At 36.5% G+C, this 20,128-nt stretch overlaps 2 protein-coding genes across 4 annotated transcripts in view; one reads left to right on the forward strand and one right to left on the reverse strand.

Moving 5' to 3' along the window:
- Positions 1-3,958: 3,958 nt before the first annotated feature.
- On the forward strand, positions 3,959-12,044 carry LOC100368846 (PC-esterase domain-containing protein 1A-like). The gene is made up of 5 exons (XM_002739065.3): positions 3,959-4,019; positions 4,470-4,570; positions 8,632-8,711; positions 8,946-9,061; positions 9,559-12,044. Exons 2-5 carry the CDS (start codon positions 4,489-4,491, stop codon positions 10,661-10,663), a joined length of 1,383 nt encoding a protein of 460 aa, XP_002739111.1. The 5' UTR covers positions 3,959-4,019; positions 4,470-4,488; the 3' UTR covers positions 10,664-12,044.
- A 1,113-nt stretch (positions 12,045-13,157) lies between these two features.
- Positions 13,158-20,128, reverse strand: part of LOC100373853 (dynactin subunit 1-like) — a 105,013-nt gene continuing 98,042 nt past the window's right edge. For all 3 annotated transcript variants that reach the window (XM_085504151.1, XM_085504152.1, XM_085504150.1), the window contains 2 exons: positions 14,924-15,019; positions 13,158-14,529 (listed from right to left, as the gene is read on the reverse strand). In XM_085504151.1, coding sequence (XP_085360277.1) covers positions 14,389-14,529; positions 14,924-15,019 — 237 coding nt within the window. In that variant the 3' untranslated portion in view covers positions 13,158-14,388. The remainder of the gene's footprint in view (positions 14,530-14,923; positions 15,020-20,128) is intronic.

Consider the following 20,128-nt stretch of genomic DNA (forward strand, 5'->3'; position numbering starts at 1 on the left):
AAAGTCAGGTGACCTGCTACTGTTTAGTGATTGGCTAAACACATATTTGCATATCGAAACAGTCTGTGCACAGGGAAGTTTGATTTTTATTCATGGTAAGTTAAACTTGGTTTAAAATGACATTTGTATGTTCTGTCAACAACATTTCCCTGTTGGTTTTTCAACAAGTCATGAAACTATTCCGCAGAGAATTACCATTTTCGTAGAAATTGTTGGTTGTCATTCTTGTGAACTATTGATGTGATGATCTTGTTCGTCTCTGCGAGTGTCTTGGCACCACTGTGGACATCGTTATCCTGGATCACATGCCGGACAGGACCAACATCACAGATTACTAGTTTAATTTGTCGGTTATTATGCAACCTATACAGTTTGTGTTGAAAATTGATTACTAGTTTGCAAACATTACCGTCTTTTGCATCGATTGGATTGACCATGTGTGACTGTTTATTTTATTTCGTGCATTTCACCCCATAGACCTCATATTTCCTGTGACTATTGTCTGTATGCATGTGACGCCACTGTTTGGTCTACGGAATACAGTCAGAGTATTTTCTGTGAGTGGCATATTTTGTCTGCAAAGATGGCAACCGATTCTGGTGTTTCTATAGTTATAATTGCTTGTGCATCCCAGGAATATGTGAGGCAGGCCTGCATTGAGGGTTTGGATCATTGTGGTGATGGTGGAAAGGAGGGGGGGGGGGTAACCACCCAGGTAGTTGGGAAGATCCTTATCCCCCAACAATGGTTATGGTTATGTATGCTATCTGTATAGAGATCTTGTTATGTTATCACTATGCCTCCAGTGTCAAATGTTTCAAAGTAATATCTACAGAGAATTTGGAGCTTTTTCTCCATAGTAATTACTATATCTACACACAGTCCCTCTATCACAGGGACTGTGATCTACATATGGAAATTTCTGCTTACGACTCTTCTAAGAGGAATTTGGATTTTATCATGTTCTAAATGTTACTTTTAAGCTGATCAACTTTCCTTTGTGTTTAGTGCTGAGCTTTTGTTTTGTTAAGTACAACAGCAAATATTTCCAGTGTTCAGACACAGCCAACACACCTTTACAAGGAAAACATTAGCTCTGAGCTAACTGATAACAGAAATGTGTGAAGAATGGCCGAAAGGGCATGTTTCGTACAGGATTTAAAAACCAGGTGTAAGCAGAATGATATCTCTAATGTGAAAGCCACTTTAATTTTGCTTTAGAAAGACAGACTGCACACATACCTTTTGAGTTTCTGAAAAAAGCCCACTTTAACGAGTCACTATCACATAGAAAACAGTAAAAACTGATAGAGAAATAGGATGAGCATGGCTTAAAGGCCCAATTCACTTGCCCTGGGCAAGTGTGAATTGGAGGTGTGGCTATGCTAATGAGTGTTGTTAATCACTTGCATAGCCTATGACGCATCCCGTTTCAGCAGTCCAACATCGGGTGACTTTGATTGACAATAGTTAATTATTCAAGATTGGTAGCGCGGCTCTTTCCCAGGTTCGTGTTTTTGACATTTATCCGCCAAAATCTCAGCTCGTACACTATTTATTGTTATAAATACTACACACAGTCACTGCTGTGATATTCATAGTCACATGCATCAACTTTGGCCAACACACCTTTACAAGGAAAACATTAGCTCTGAGCTAACTGATAACAGAAATGTGTGAAGAATGGCCGAAAGGGCATGTTTCGTACAGGATTTAAAAACCAGGTGTAAGCAGAATGATATCTCTAATGTGAAAGCCACTTTAATTTTGCTTTAGAAAGACAGACTGCACACATACCTTTTGAGTTTCTGAAAAAAGCCCACTTTAACGAGTCACTATCACATAGAAAACAGTAAAAACTGATAGAGAAATAGGATGAGCATGGCTTAAAGGCCCAATTCACTTGCCCTGGGCAAGTGTGAATTGGAGGTGTGGCTATGCTAATGAGTGTTGTTAATCACTTGCATAGCCTATGACGCATCCCGTTTCAGCAGTCCAACATCGGGTGACTTTGATTGACAATAGTTAATTATTCAAGATTGGTAGCGCGGCTCTTTCCCAGGTTCGTGTTTTTGACATTTATCCGCCAAAATCTCAGCTCGTACACTATTTATTGTTATAAATACTACACACAGTCACTGCTGTGATATTCATAGTCACATGCATCAACTTTGGCACAACATAATCGACTTGTAAGTTCGAGAAAACCGTTTTTACCGGAGCTGTTTACTACAGCACGACAAGCAAGGAAACAATCCCTATTGTTTAGGAGCGTATTTATAGTATACCTGGGCCTTTAAATAATTCTGCTGGCTTTGAGATTTGATTTTCTGTCTGCTGTTTTGATGTTTCCCGACAGTCCCACAGTTTTTGACTCCCGTGTGCGAAGCACAAAAAGGGAGTCTTTGCAGTTAGTGTGTGTATGTGTGTCCGTCTGTTCCACTGATATCTCAAGAACCAAACATCAGTTTTTGATGAAACTTGGTGCATAGATGCTCTGGGCCAATGCGCAGATTTGATTAGGTTTTGGTAAAAATCCATGCATATTAATTACCTAATTTGCATGATAATTAGCTGATTTTTAGCTGTTCCATGACTGTTCCACTGATATCTAAAGAACCACTCATTGGATTTTGATGAAACTTGGCACACAGATGCTCCAAACTAATGCGCAAATTTGATTAGTTTTGGGTAAAAATCTGTGCAATATTAATTACCTAATTTGCATAATGATTAATCAATTTTCGGCTTTTCCACTGATATCTCAAGTACTAATCATCACATTCCAATAAAACTTGGTACATAGATGTCATAGGACACTGCACAAACCTGATAGTTTTTAGGGTAATATCAATATATATTAATTAGCTAATTTGCATAATTAATTAATTTTCAGCTTTTGATATTTCAAGTAGTAATCACATTTCAATGAAATTTGGTACGTAGATGTCATAGGACACTGCACAGACCTGATAGTTTTTAGGGTAATATCAGTATATATAATTAGCTAATTTGCATAATTAATTAATTTTCAGCTTTCGATATTTCAAGTAGTAATCATCACATTTCAATAAAACTTGGTACATAGATGTCATTGGACACTGCACAGACCTGATAGTTTTTAGGGTAATATGAGTACATAATAATTACCTAATTTGCATAATTAATTAATTTTCAGCTTTTGATATATCAAGTAGTAATCATCATATTTCAATGAGACTTGCTACATAGATCTTCTAGGATTAGTTTTAATTGGATATTAGTTACCTAATTATATATATAATGTTCCACTGATATATAAAGAACCACGAATTGGATTTAGATGAAACTTTTAAAGAGAACTATGCAGAAACCCAATTAGTTTTTGGTAAATATTTATGCTTATTAATCACCTAATTTACATAATTAATTAACACTGATATCTCAATTACTGGTCATCACATTTGAATACAATTGGTACATAAATGCTCTAGGACAATTTTGATTAATATTAATTCTCTAATTAGCATAATAATTCATAATTTTGTTGTGCTGTTCTGTTCATATTAGTTACCTGATTTACATAATTAGTTTTCAGCTTTTCCATCAATATCTCATGTACAAATAATTTTTAATTAATTTTTAATGTGTCTTCAATACTCTCTCAGCACACGGGAGTTCTTTCTAAGCTTTCTTTGATTTTTTATGACACTTTGAGCAGTTTATCAATTTTAGCAGTAACTTGCATACATGTTACAGTAAAACTAATCTTTATTTTTGTCTTGTATGATATAGACTGCAGAGGGATTTATTCATCCATTCTTGTATTTATTAATTCAGCCTGACTTTCAACAAGTGACATAAACATCAAGCAGAGACCAAACTCATCATTCTGTTTGGTGTGTGACCATTCTTAAAAATGACTTTAGCTTTTATGTGTATAAATTTGGCTTTCATACTTAAGTTAGGTGTGAAGTTGTGATTATCTTTGGACCAAACCAGTTGTGCCAGTTACCAAGCACTGTTTCCTGAATCTCAAGGTGAGTGTTCGTTTTTCAATTCAACTTTTTCAGTTTGCAATCCGTACATGCCAGAACGCAAGGGATGCATACGAGTATTGAGTTTACACCTCAAGGAATTATTGAACCACGTGTGTTTTTTTCATGGGTGATATATTTAGAGTTTTAGGTATAATTATTTTTGTTAATTGAGTCTGCATAGTCTGTCTTATTTAACAAATTTATAATAGTATTCATTTTTGCCATTTCAAGGGTTAAAATATCAGTTGTGTTTTTCTAGGCACATGAAAGCAGATACAGCTATGGTGTGTAATCAAAACATTGAAAGTAAAAAACATTTTATGATCATTCAATATGTTAATGAGTAATGAGTTTTGTAGGATGTTGTAAAATGAGATAGTGTAATCATACACACACACCATCACACAAAATAGTCCACATATTAAATAATCAGTCTCTTCTTCAATACAGGTGAATCCTGTCATCTAAAATGGAACGACAAGCTATATTTTTGAATACTGACGTCCGAAAGCTACTGCGAAATAAGTGTATTGTAGTCATGGGAGATTCTGGTCAGTACATTTATATTCCAAGATAGCTGTTAGTGTATCAAACAATATCCATGTTTTAGGTGTGGGTGATATTTGCATTCAGTCTCAATCCAGCCATGGATCACTGTAAACATACAATAGAATGGAATACAGTGACCCCTCGCTAAGTCGTGCCTCGGTAAGTCACGATTCGGCTAAGTCACGGGTACTTGGATGGCTCCCAAAATTTCTATTGTGTTTTGACAGCAGTTCTGAAGTACAAAGACTAATGTTTTGTGGCATAGTGTTTTTAACTAACCGTTAAAAAGACAACTTAACACCTACTGTCCGTCAATTGCTGAGACGCAATGGGCGATGGAGGCCTTACTCAAGGTGTCAACAGGGGTGTCGAGTAGTGACCGTACATGCTTCTCGGCCGGTCCCATTTTGGTATACCTCTAAAAAACTCGCTACAATGAGTTGAATTCATTATCTGATCTCTATTTCTCAATTGAGCAGCATTTCAAAGCGAAAGCTATCCAGCCTGTTGGTACACCATAAACTCACAGTGACCGATTGTGTCAAGAAGAGGTGAAACCAAGTGAAGGGTTGCATGTGATATAGCAGTGGGCGAGCCCACAATTCATGGGTGGGTAAAAAATGAAGGGGGAATTTGTTTTCAAAGTTGACCAAGAGGCGGGACTGAACAGAAAAACGTGCGAAATTGTCTGACAATGATGACATTGATAAAGCTGTTTACGTTTCTTCAAGAACGGTCTGCTGGAACTCCACTCTCTGGTCACATCACCCAATGCAAAGCACTCAACTCAGATATGACGACTTTGAATTTGGGGGCAGTTCAGGGTGGTTCTTGTGAAGGTAAAGAAGACAATGCTATACACGAAGTCTCAATCCATGGACGCTGTCAGAACTTATCTATGAAGGTGGTTATTCTGACGAACAAGTTTATAATTGCGATGAAGCTGGTTTATTTTGAAAGCTGTTACTGTTGAAATCGCAAGCAACAGCAAACGACCCATATAATATTGGACACAAACAAAATAAACAACGCATCACTGCGATGTTTACAGCAAACATAATCGTGATCTTATTCGAATACTGCCTGACACACAATTTATAAATACTGTAAAATGACTAATTTTCACTGGGTTTAAATTTCACTGATTTACCATTTCGGGCATATTCAGTGGGTTTTAAATTCACGGTTTCGTCATTTAGATAATGTGTTCTATGCTAAATTTTACATATTCACTGTGTTTTAATTTAGCGCATTTTTCCAGTCAGCGAAATAAGCTAAATTAAAACCCAGTGAATAATTACCCCCTTTACAGTATGTTTCTAATCTTTCAATTAACTAAACCAAGGTATGTGCTTTTTATGTGTTTTCAATGCACGACCCCCCCCCCTCTTTCATGAGTTCCCTCGGTAAGTCGCGGCCCTCGATAAGTGGCGTTTTTTTGCTTGGATCCCGACACCCGCGACTTAGAGAGGGGCCACTGTATAATATGCACAAGTTCTGTGTCTGTGTTCTAAATCTCTAGTTTGAACAAGAGGATCCATAGTAGAAGCATACATATGTATGTGTGTTTGTGTTCTAAATCTCTAGTTTGAATAAGAGGATCCATAGTAGAAGCATACATATGTATGTGTCTGTGTTCTACAATCTCTAGTTTGAACAAGAGGATCCATAGTAGAAGCATATATATGTATGCTTCTGTGTTCTAAATCTCTAGTTTGAACAAGAGGATCCATAGTAGAAGCATACATATGTATGTGTCTGCGTTCTAAATCTCTAGTTTGAACAAGAGGATCCATAGTAGAAGCATACATATGTATGTGTTTGTGTTCTAAATCTCTAGTTTGAACAAGAGGATCCATAGTAGAAGCATACATATGTATGTGTTTGTGTTCTAAATCTCTAGTTTGAACAAGAGGATCCATAGTAGAAGCATACATATGTATGTGTCTGCGTTCTAAATCTCTAGTTTGAACAAGAGGATCCATAGTAGAAGCATATATATGTATGTGTTTGTGTTCTAAATCTCTAGTTTGAACAAGAGGATCCATAGTAGAAGCATACATATGTATGTGTTTGTGTTCTAAATCTCTAGTTTGAACAAGAGGATCCATAGTAGAAGCATACATATGTATGTGTTTGTGTTCTAAATCTCTAGTTTGAACAAGAGGATCCATAGTAGAAGCATATATATGTATGCTTCTGTGTTCTAAATCTCTAGTTTGAACAAGAGGATCCATAGTAGAAGCATATATATGTATGCTTCTGTGTTCTAAATCTCTAGTTTGAACAAGAGGATCCATAGTAGAAGCATACATATGTATGTGTTTGTGTTCTAAATCTCTAGTTTGAACAAGAGGATCCATAGTAGAAGCATATATATGTATGCTTCTGTGTTCTAAATCTCTAGTTTGAACAAGAGGATCCATAGTAGAAGCATACATATGTATGTGTCTGTGTTCTAAATCTCTAGTTTGAACAAGAGGATCCATAGTAGAAGCATACATATGTATGTGTCTGCGTTCTAAATCTCTAGTTTGAACAAGAGGATCCATAGTAGAAGCATACATATGTATGTGTTTGTGTTCTAAATCTCTAGTTTGAACAAGAGGATCCATAGTAGAAGCATACATATGTATGTGTCTGCGTTCTAAATCTCTAGTTTGAACAAGAGGATCCATAGTAGAAGCATATATATGTATGTGTTTGTGTTCTAAATCTCTAGTTTGAACAAGAGGATCCATAGTAGAAGCATACATATGTATGTGTTTGTGTTCTAAATCTCTAGTTTGAACAAGAGGATCCATAGTAGAAGCATACATATGTATGTGTTTGTGTTCTAAATCTCTAGTTTGAACAAGAGGATCCATAGTAGAAGCATATATATGTATGCTTCTGTGTTCTAAATCTCTAGTTTGAACAAGAGGATCCATAGTTGAAGCATACATATGTATGTGTCTGCGTTCTAAATCTCTAGTTTGAACAAGAGGATCCATAGTAGAAGCATACATATGTATGTGTCTGTGTTCTAAATCTCTAGTTTGAACAAGAGGATCCATAGTAGAAGCATACATATGTATGTGTTTGTGTTCTAAATCTCTAGTTTGAACAAGAGGATCCATAGTAGAAGCATACATATGTATGTGTCTGCGTTCTAAATCTCTAGTTTGAACAAGAGGATCCATAGTAGAAGCATACATATGTATGTGTTTGTGTTCTAAATCTCTAGTTTGAACAAGAGGATCCATAGTAGAAGCATACATATGTATGTGTTTGTGTTCTAAATCTCTAGTTTGAACAAGAGGATCCATAGTAGAAGCATACATATGTATGTGTTTGTGTTCTAAATCTCTAGTTTGAACAAGAGGATCCATAGTAGAAGCATATATATGTATGCTTCTGTGTTCTAAATCTCTAGTTTGAACAAGAGGATCCATAGTAGAAGCATACATATGTATGTGTCTGCGTTCTAAATCTCTAGTTTGAACAAGAGGATCCATAGTAGAAGCATACATATGTATGTGTTTGTGTTCTAAATCTCTAGTTTGAACAAGAGGATCCATAGTAGAAGCATACATATGTATGTGTCTGTGTTCTACAATCTCTAGTTTGAACAAGAGGATCCATAGTAGAAGCATACATATGTATGTGTCTGTGTTCTAAATCTCTAGTTTGAACAAGAGGATCCATAGTAGAAGCATACATATGTACCCATGTGTTTGTGTTCTAAATCTCTAGTTTGAACAAGAGGATCCATAGTAGAAGCATACATATGTATGTGTTTGTGTTCTAAATCTCTAGTTTGAACAAGAGGATCCATAGTAGAAGCATACATATGTATGTGTCTGCGTTCTAAATCTCTAGTTTGAACAAGAGGATACATAGTGAAGGCAATCCAATTTTGAAGCACAGACAAATCATATAGTTAATGTTCTGGAGTCTGTTTTTGTGAAAACAGATCAACTTGTGTGTGTACATACTACACAAAGATATCCTAAACTACTTGCACTATTTTATTTCATCTCTACTACTATGTTACTAAAGCCACTGCCATTTTTTCTTGCAGTGCAGAGATCCATATACAAAGACATTGTGCTTTTACTGCAACAAAACAGGTTTCTTATTAATAAAGAATTGCGTAATAAGGCATGTAATACCACTTCATCGTCGTCATAACTACTTGTATAGTATGGAATCAAAATTATGCTTCTATCAGATTTGTATTTATAACCATGGTTGCAATAGAACCTGTACTAATACATTTGAGAACTTTTGAACTGGTATTCTGTACAAATTTGTTTACATACTCCATTTATACATTTCTGTTTTTATCCTACCTTGTGTCTTAGTCTGATTGCAATCACCTTGTATTTGTTGTAGGGTGAACTGTCATTTGAAAATGACGAGTTACTGGAAGGTGGCAAGATGGAAAAGTTAACAAATGGGACAAACTATCGAGAGGTTAGGCAGTATAAAACAGATTACCATCTTGTCAGGTGAGTATAGTTTTACTTCAGTAATTTGCAACTTGTTGAACATAAAGTCCAGAATATAGTAATTGCATTCTGTAATTGAAATGTACAAATATATGCATTTAACACAGTATTTGGTTATAAATGGGATTGTTAATGATTTTGAACACATTCTTTAAAATCCTTTTTTGTCACCTGTTCATGTAGATTGTAAAAACCCTTGTATATGTATATTAGCATGTAAAGTTTCTCAGTTGATTCATAGACACCAAAGATGGTGACTTTCAAATTTTACCAGCCTTGCATTAAAGATCATCAGGTGGACTGGATAATTAATAATCCTGGGTGTACAACAGGCAATAGTTTTTCCCTCTTATTTATTGTGTTAAATACTACTTCATTATCAACTGGTGTTATCATTTCAAATATCATAGTCCCTGAATTTTGTACAATTTTACAATGTAAACGGCCCATTATGATATTTTAATGAATGTTGTATAATAAGATGATTTCCTTTGTAGGTTTTATTTCCTGACGCGCGTCTATAATGACTATGTTGAAACAGTATTGACAGATTTTCAAGAGGATCCCCGTCCAGATGTGATTATCATTAATTCCTGTTTATGGGATATTACCAGATATGGAAGTTCCTTCATTACAACTTACAGAACAAATCTAGTGAAGTTATTTAAAAGATTTCAAGAAATATTACCAAAAAACACGATGATTATTTGGAATACTGCGATGCCAGTTTCCAAAAACATCCGAGGGGGATTTTTAGTTCCTGAAGTTGCTTTCATGAATGATACACTTAGGCTTGATATTTTAGAAGCCAACTTTTATGCTCGTGATATAGTAGTGTCTTTTAAGTATGATGTTTTAGATTTGCATTATTACTTTCGATGGCAAATTCACAGAAGAGCTGAGGATGGGATACACTGGAATGAGAGAGCGCATAGGCGTGTAACTAACTTGATTCTTGCACATGTAGCTAATTCTTGGGGGGTTGGTGTGCCACGGTTTATCGATGATCCTATTGGTGAAAATTCATTGAAAAGGCATACACGACATGAAAGTGCACCAGCAGATTTATTTTCTGTCAATACACAAGAAAATGTACCAATAAGACCCTTGATGTCTCGTGAAATTTACAATCTTCCTACTCCACCTCCACTATTAAAGTCATCAGAAGATCGTTACGGTGGTCCAATCAGGCGTTCATCTTATAGCTCTGCATCGTATGCATCACGATATGCATCACATTCCTCCCCATATGCATCATGTTCATCACAATATGCATCACGCTCATCGCCATACACAACACCAGTTTCAATGTATTCACTACCTAATCAAATAAAGCCACTTGCGCAAGACATGGGGCCTCTATCCTATATAGACTTCAGTCGAATTCCGTCTCCAATGAATGGCAACCCAGGCCAAGCAATGCCACCGCCTCAATCACTACCACAAGGAAGACGTGGTAAAAGCAATGTACACTCCAGACAGGGTGGTAGGTACAATCCATATGGAGGCAGAATGCAGTTAGATGGTAATCATAGGTATATGAGGGAAAGAGAAAGGATAATAAGAGAAAGAGAACTAGAACTTAAAATCAGAAATCAATAAAGTTGGTGATATATTAACAGCTACAGATACATACCAAATCTTGCATTCATATGTAACAGACCCATATTGAACTTGGAGTCTTTGTTTTTCAACTTTTATCTGTCAACTTTACTCATTCATGTTTTAATATGTACATGCCATGTGTTATTGTTAAAAACAGCCACTTGTTGTACATATCTTTAAAGTTTACCAATCATGTCAATTTCAGTTGTACATTTCATGGTAGATGTTGTCAAATCATGTGTTACTGTTCAACATCCACTCATTGTACATATTATCTGTCAATGATAACCGTAATGTTAATTTCACTTGTACATTTCATGATAGATGCTCATCTTGCTGTTCAGCAGCCACTAATGTTAATCAGTGACAGGTATGCCTGTAGTTCAATTTGTTGCAGCCTTGCGTATCCTCATCTACAAGTCTCTATGGTCCCTTAATTATTGATATAGTAAGTGGCATATATATATAACATATTGTTACTTGTAATACTGTTACATAGTTTCTTATTTCACTTGTACCTACATCTTCAGCTCTTGTTTGTTCTTGCAGTAATATTTTGTTTTATGTATTTCAATTCAGTTTTCTGTTTCACATTATTAATTTTAAAACTCTATGATTTCTTTTACGTATAACAAGCAAATAGGACACCAGAAATGTGATAGTGTTATTCGGTTTCACTACGATACAAGAGGATTGTTACAGTAGTAATTGGAACACAATGTGCTGCAATGTTAGGATTCAGTCTCTTATTGGTGCTTACTGAAAACATGTTAAAATACTATTCCTGTATGATCAGTTATGTTTACATTCACCATTTAATAGTAGTAGTAGAAGTACCAGGTAGTAGTTTTATCTGAATGACTTTTTTTGTTAGTGTTGGAATACACAAAAGTGATAACACAAAGGATTACTTGTAGATTACTTGATATAGTTTTGAATATTCAAAAATTGAAAAACATAATTCGCTAAAAAAAGTGCAGGAGTGTGTTTGTGAAAACTTAAAATGCTGTACCAAGTGATTGCACTGCATGGTCTTTACCAAGTTAGTTAATTTACTATTGTACACAGATCTTTTTTTGTTTTAGTATGCAAAATAGTTTATGCAGATTAGTCAGAAACTGGAATGAATTTATATGATGTAATAACGTAGTATTTGTGTTGACCTTTTCTCATATAACTAGAGGCCTAATATTTGTATTGTCATTTCTAAAAAACTCTTAATTTACTTGATGCTTTTTAGAAAAAGGAAACATTATTTACATTTTATCTTTAGGCAATACTAATTGTGGAATTTGTCTGTTTATACCAATCCTATAAGCATTGTATATCACATTAATAAATTTATGTTGTATGGTTATTAAAGTACACCAAAAAACTATCAATTCCTGTCTTTGTCTTACATAACCAGTAAGGTTAACTTGATACCCATGTACTGTAATTACTGTGTGAAGTACACAATGAGAGTTTTTGCAGTTGTGTTCAGCTATTATCTCCATGTGCTGGTAAATTTACATGAAACTTGGTACACATGCCGAGGTTTGAGTTGCCTGTAAAATCTGTTCAATCACATTGATGCTGTGTGAGATTGCGCAGATCTGTGCATATTTATTACCTTGTTTGCATCTTTTCCATCAATATCTCAAGTATCTAATTAGTTTTGAGTTCTTGTACATTCAGAATTCATATAATGAAACTTGATACATGCGTGCCCTGGAGCAATCAACAGACATTAGTTTTGGGTTGATAATTACCCAAAATTGGTATAAGTGCTTTGGAACAATGCTAAAGACCTAGTAAGATTTGCATTGAAATTTGAGCATATTAATTTGCATAATCCTTCTTGAGGACTTGTGAATTGACATTTGTCGGACATCTTGCATGCGCTTGGGCCGATGAGGTTCAAACTTTATGCAAACCATTTTTTGTTAGCATAAGGTTAACTGGCTGACATCTTGTTTAAGCAAAAGCAGTTCCACAGAGCCATATCTCGTACATGCCTGGATCAATCAAGTTTAATCTTCACACAGTAGATCATTTATAATCCAAACTATAACTGTCATTGAGGATGACTTGTCAAGTATTTTAAACGTGCAACTGTTGGTGTGTGTCTAATAGAGTAAATACAGTCATGACATTTCTCTGTTCAATAGTGAAAACGGAAATGCATGTTAATGTGCCTTGTGTATAATTGCAGTTAGTCAAAATGTATTGTATTATGGCTCTGGAACAGTTATTAATGCAAAATAGCTGTCAATTTTTAATCTAATCTGAACAACAAAATGTATATCAAGTCTCATGTTCAATTTATGTACAAATTACTAAGTTTTGACGAAACCTGTTTGTGTATGACTTGGGGGGGGGGGGGAGGTACCGTGAATGTTCCAAAGCAGTCTGCGTTTTGGTGTGTGTACAGCACAAGGCAGCATTTTCTTGCTTTGTATTTATTCAGCAAGTTGAGGCAACTAGCACCCTTTAAGGAATAAAAACAAACTTTTGTTGACAGGAAAATATTTAATATGGACAATTAACACTTTTATAAATTACATGGCAATACCATACAGTAACTTCCTTTTCAGAGCAAATATGTAAACGAAAAAATAAAACCCTTTGCCAAAAAAATAATGAAATTTAAAAGTTGACAGGAAAAGTTCATTGTCATGGTTTTACAGTTTCAATAGACCTGAGATGGCCCTTAAATAGTGTTCTTTTTCACACTTGTCATTGTACCATGGTTACACAGTTCAAATGGACATGATCAAACATGTCCTTTGGCTCTCTTGTTATCAATTCTTGAATTGATAGCATTTGGGCATTTATTGTTTATGCGCTTACACATACTGTGTGACCTGAGGTCAACAAACCTGAAGGTAGGACAGATTTTGAACGTTTCAACTCGCAACATCCAAATTACCCTCAAATAAAACTGCCATCCTTTACCTTACTCATACCAGCCTCTGAAAATTTGTACACTACTAGTATTCTGCTTAAGCAAGAATTACAAACATGCAAATTATCTTTGGCTATAGTGCAATATTTTTTGCAGGTATTTTAGGAGTTGAAAAACTGTTACGGTCATATTTCCTCAGCAAAATACACGTACCATTTCAGTCCATTTTCCATTTTTCTCAACTGTCTTTTATAGTTTTAGCTGCCCTCGTTTGTAACAACTCACACTCACTCCGCCATCATAAAAAAAACTCTTTCAAATATGCCGCTGACATCTTCTGGGGTGCATGGCCTTTGGTGTTCTTTTGACTTGGTCTTACCTTCACCCGTTGCCAAATTACACACGCGCAAATAGAATTACATTTCATATGACGGTAATTCAGAAATTGTTTATTTACAGTCTGCCTCTCCTAAACATGTACTGTATTAACTAGATCAGGAAACATTTAGTTTTAAGATGAATCAAAAATCAACATTTTAAAATTTCCAAGCTAAACTTAAGGTATGACAAAAATAAATAAATTGTGATGAAAAAAATTAATTATCGTCTATATTGATTCTGTTGATAAGGCGAATGTTGATGACTCATAACCATTTGAATATCAAGATTTTGTTTCAGATTATGTAAACTGACAGAATTTATCAATTTAGGCAAATATGAGATATGACACAAACACAATAAAACACACAAATGTAAGGAAATGTCACAGATATGTGAGAGCATTATACAACTATGCATAGAGAGAAGCAATCTTAATATCTACTAAGTAATACACTTATAATCTAAAATGTTCATGAATCTCTTTTAAATGTTGTGGTTGTAGATTGAGGGCAACCACTTTAGGTTCTTCTCCTTTACCAACAGGTACTCTAATTTTACCAATGCATACAGATGTTGACAATCTCTCATGGGCAGCCTGAAACAAAGTAAAGTATTGGTATCTTTTATGTGTAACCATGCCAACTATTTGTACTTTGCAATATGTTATGAAAACTTGCATTTATGTAAACACTGTATATTACTAGTGCTTATGTCTGAGCAGAGGAGCTTACAGAATGTAATACAAATGTTTCTGATAAAAACTCTCCAAAATCAAATACATCAGACAGAATCTTTAGTGTATGGAAAGTTTCACACAAAATGCTTCAATTCTAAACTTAGCACTGATTTTTTCATTAAAACATGTTTTATAGCCAACAAATGTTGAAGAAGTGACCTCTAGTTTGAAATCAAGCAAGTTGTCCTACCCTGACATTAAATACAAGATGATGGAATGAATTGTTGCCAAAAGTTTACACATTTGTAAATACCTTAGTATATGTATTTGAATTGAACTCAGAAAAGTCTGACTTGGCCTGTGCTCCTGGTCTCTGTCTTGTGGCATATCTGCGAATCTCGTTCTGTAACTGATGGTGAAAAAACAAAGTACGATGGATTCTCAAAATGAATGGTTGGATGCTTGAATAGATAACATTTTACATTCTGGAATTGAATCATACTGTCAGAACAATAATGGTAGTTACCTCATTGTCAGTCAATATTCATTTTTAATGACCCTAAACTTAATTTTGCCTCCAATTTCAGCAATTATTTGTTTATTGTACCACATTGCTAAAAGTACTAAAAACAATATTTTCAAGTGATAATTCACTCATTGTATATCAAGGCAATGGAATTCTAAGAGAGGTAATCATTTCTATAATGAGTTGTTTTCTTGCTGGTAAACTGCTGCCACTTAAATGTGGCAAGATTTAAATCCAACTGGTATTGTATTTCATTTTTACACGATTTAGTCAAATTTCTCGAGCCCTTTACTTTTTATCCTGAATAAAACTATTGTTTAAGAGTAGGAAATCAAACGGGCGGTTCACCGCGGTAATCACCGCGGCACACCGGGGATAGCTTATAATTAGGGGTCTCTACTGCGGTGGCCACCGGTACCCATTGCAACCGCGGTCGTAGAAAAGGTGTGAAATACGTACTTAACAGTTTCCTTTGTGATTCCGCGAGTCTTTGTTTTAAATCGAGCAGGTTACGAGCATCACTGGCATGGAAATACTAAGCATATGGTAAAATTATCGGCCCACGTATTTTATTAATATAAAAATCCATAAGTCCAATGCAATTGTTGTTGCGTGAAACAATGGTATATGTTGTATTTTATGCATGTATTTATCAGCAATTCCAAGAGTAAACGTCGTAACTTTCGAAGGTAGGAGTATCATGACTCATCCATACATTTCATTTACGTTTGTTACACTTGAATAAAGTCTACCACTTGAAAAGAATGTTATTTACGAAGTTTTAAATAGCCGAGCCTTCCTGATTCGAGCCTCTTGTTGATTTGACAGCGGTGGGTATCATTAATGTTTATTCTTTGCTAGTTTCGCATTCCAGACAAAAAGTTCAAGATCAGTAAACAAGAAATGGACGAACTAAAATGTCTCCTGTGTTTCACGTGCGACATGATTAGGTATTAAAAAAAAAACAGAGTTAAGCGGTCATGTACGTTCTATAAATCTAACCTTGCACACATAATCTTGTATTGACGTGTTCTTTTTTGTTGTCAAAAACGACGTTGCCTTTCAGTTAACTCTTTGCGTTCATGGTATTTGTGAGAGTTTACAGATTTTTTGAACAAATGTGTCAAACTGGGTGGCCCGAATTTAAATGTCAGTGCGTGAACTCATTGAGGTCCTTGCCCATTGCTGCACGTAATTCAAACACGTTATTAGAGTTCAGTCGAAATGTACCATGCGATCAAAGTGCGCTGCGAGTTTATTATAGAAAAAATTAACATTACGCATGATATTGTATGTATGGTTAATATTACATATTCGCTTTATTTCGAATAAAATAATTCACCGATGAATCACAAGTATTTAAAGAAGCAGGCTCTCGGCTGAGATAGCTCCGCTGTTAGCAATGCACATTTCAATTAAAGAACAGATAGTCCAGGCGATGGGTGCGAAAATTGCTCAGATGATGATAAAAGCATGAAAATTAGCACACATGTACGTCACATCATTCTAAATATTTTGAAAGGTGGAGCCAATGCAAACTGTAAATAACATAACAATGGTTGCTAAGCAACATATTCCCCATAGCAACCGACATGTAAGATACCTGCAGACCATTTTCACGAACAATTTTAATGTATTTTTATATCTGCAGCTTTGATCTTCAAACTAGCATCACCCTGGAGCAAGTGTATACACATAGCAACAGTTACTAGGCAACATATTTTCCTTAGCAACCAAGCATATTTGATGTTTGTTGATTTAAACAATTCCATGTACTTCAATATATATAGCTTTAGTATTATATTTTCACTCTGGGGCAAAAGTAAACTGCACATGGTTTTATAATGGTTGCTAGGCAACCTATTTACCTGATTATATCACCATGTTGGCTTTTTTAACCCATCAATTATTGTTGGCCTATTTTTATAGAACAATTATATAAATAGGTAATGCATGCTCCTGATGGTTTTTATTGAATCATAATCCATTAATTTTAGTGATCTTTTCAGGGCTGGAGATGTAGTTACTTATTGGTGGTGGAAGATAGATGTCTTCAATTAACCTACTGGTGCATGCTCAGAAATGGCGAGCCCCTCACAAACTACTACTCAGACAAGTGACTGGTCGAAATGCATTGTTTGTCAACTAGACAGCAAAGAATCATTGACATGTCCCACAGATGCAGGCTATAAGACGATTGCTGAAAACATCAGTCAATTTAATGAACTTCAGTGCATGCCTGTACAAATAGATGTTACACGTTTGGACGATGGGAATGGTGTAAAATCCACATTTAAGGAACATAATGCAAAGTGGCACAAATCCTGTTATTTGAAGTTTGGCAAAAGTAAATTGGAACGTGCCAAAGAGCGAAAGCGAAAGTCTAACGAAGAGCCAACAACCTCGGCAAAACGGATTTTCACAGGCAGCATTAGTGGAGGATCAGATACCACCCATGTGCAGAGCAAAACCCCAGTGTGTTTCTTCTGTTGCAAAGCAGAAACTGTGAAGGAAAACTTCATGAAGTCTGCACATTAAAGTTAGATTATCGTGTAAGGAAGTGTGCACAAGAGATCCAAGACGAGGCCCTTCTGGCTAAATTAGGTGCAGTAGACCTTATCGTGCTTGAAGCAAAATACCATGCAAGATGCCTCACCAATTTGTACAACAGAGCACATGGAAAGGTCTCACAAATTTCATGTGTATCAAGTGACCAAACATGTAAAGGTATCGCGTTAGCAGAGCTGATATCCTACATAGAGGAAAGGAGACAAGACGAAGACATAAAGGTGTTCAAACTTGCAGATCTTACTAAGCTGTACACTGAGAGACTAGATCAACTTGGTGTGAATGTTCCTACACGAATAAACAGTAAGCACCTTAAAGACAGTATTCTAATGCATCTCCCAGGTGTAAAAGCCTACAGGGAAGGAAGAGATGTGTTCATGGCTTATGAGGATGATGTAGGAATCCTCCTACGTCAAGGTACCAGACTGATCCAGATGAACAGAGTGTCAATATGACCCAAATTGCAGACTCGATCCGACGTGACATTTTAACACAGAATGTAACATTCTCAGGGTCATTTGACGAAAATAGTCTAGTTGAATCAGTGCCTCAGTCACTTCTGTTGCTTGTCAGCATGCTCATCAATGGATCAAATATTACGGATCAGACATGCAACAAGAACCTCAGTCAACCAGTGCTTACCATCGCTCATCTGTTAGTTTTCAACTGCATCAAGAGGCGCAGAGACTACGGTAAAGTACAACATGTCTATCATGGCAAAGATCGGGAGACGCCACTACTCGTCTATATGGGACTGAAGGTCCATGCATTAACGAGAGAACGACAGTTGGTTGATTGTCTTTATGCTCTTGGTGTGTCATCCTCATATGATCGAATCATGGATATAGTCACATCAATGGGAAATAATGTCTGAGTATTATGACCAGATTGGCACAGTCTGTCCTCCCCAGATCCAGAAGGGTCAGTTCATCACTGCAGCCGCTGACAATATAGACCACAATCCAAGCTCAGCTACCTCCACTGGTTCATTTCACGGTACAAGCTTGTCCTTGTTCCAAAACATTACTACCGAGAGTAAAAGTGGCGATAACTACCGTGGTTTTACCCATTCAATAAAACCTTTGAAGGCACAGAGGAAGGTAATGGACTTACCCATGGCCTATTGCGACATAAGACAGACAGGTCTGCCATCAGGTGATGTCTATGTTCCACTAACTTCTAGTAACCTGACATCTTCCTGCGATAAACTGAGTGAAGAGACGGAAAAAGAATACAACTGGCTGAATCATGTTATGAATGAGAAGATGCATGCAGTTGAAATATCCTGCGAGTCTAACATATCTTGGGCCCCATACTATGCCAGTCGAATGGCAGAATCAAACCTTTTACCATCGACCAATGCCATGCTGCCTATGTTTGCTGAGGAGGCCAGCTCCCCTTCAATGCTGCGTCACTGCTTTTATATTTTATTCAGGCAGCTGTACACTTTGTCAAACCTGGTCAGATTCCAGTAATTTGTGTTGATCAGCCTCTGTTCGCAAAACTGAAACAACTACAATGGTCTATGGACAACCAGTATGGAGAGGACAAGTTTGTAATCCTTCTTGGTGGACTCCACACGGAGATATGTTGCTACAAAGTACTGGGTCATTGGCTGGAAGGGAGTGGATGGGTTGAAGCTCTTCAAGAGGCACAACTTGGCACTCGTGGAATTGCAGAATCTTTCCTCAAGGCATCCCATGTCACTCGGACCCGGCATGCACACTGTATATTCTCCTGAAGAATGCATATGATATGTATGCCACCAACATAGAAGGCCTTGCAGAGAGTTTCAACATGTGGTGCACACGTCGGAAGACTGACAGTCCACAATTCCTGTACTGGTAACACAAACCTTGAGTTGGAACTGCTTGCCTTGGCATTTGTGCGTTCATTGCGTACTGGTGACTAAATTGACAACTTGGTTCTTCAGTCTCAACCACACCCATTACGCCCGCTGGATGTCAGTTCACGTGAGAGATATGTGTAGCCTGGACGACACCCATCCTGATGTTGCTCGAGAATTTCAGCACGGCAAGTTCGTCATGGCCAAGTCCTTGAAAAAATTCTCCCTCATCGCAATTGATCATGGCCATGAGCAAAATAATGGTGTGATGAAGGGTGAAGGGGGAGTCATTGGACTGACACAGGATGCCGATGCTCTTTTACGATGGGCAGTAGCAGGGCCAAAACTTGTCCGTGTCATATCTGAATTGGAGTCATCCATGGTAGGGAAACAAGAGAGTCCCAGCCAGAGAAACCACCATGAGCAAACTGATGCTACCCAGAAAAAAATTTGCTACACAGGTCGATACACTGGTCAGAGTAATTGAGGGCATAGGGAGTCCGTTTGAAGAAGAAAGCCAAGATCTTCTGAGACTGCATTCAAAGGACATCATGGACAAGCAGTCAATCGAGTGCCTC

The sequence above is a fragment of the Saccoglossus kowalevskii genome, chromosome 10 (assembly GCF_978046115.1).
Source record: "Saccoglossus kowalevskii chromosome 10, keSacKowa6.1, whole genome shotgun sequence".
In the NCBI taxonomy this organism is placed as follows: Eukaryota; Metazoa; Hemichordata; class Enteropneusta; family Harrimaniidae; genus Saccoglossus; species Saccoglossus kowalevskii.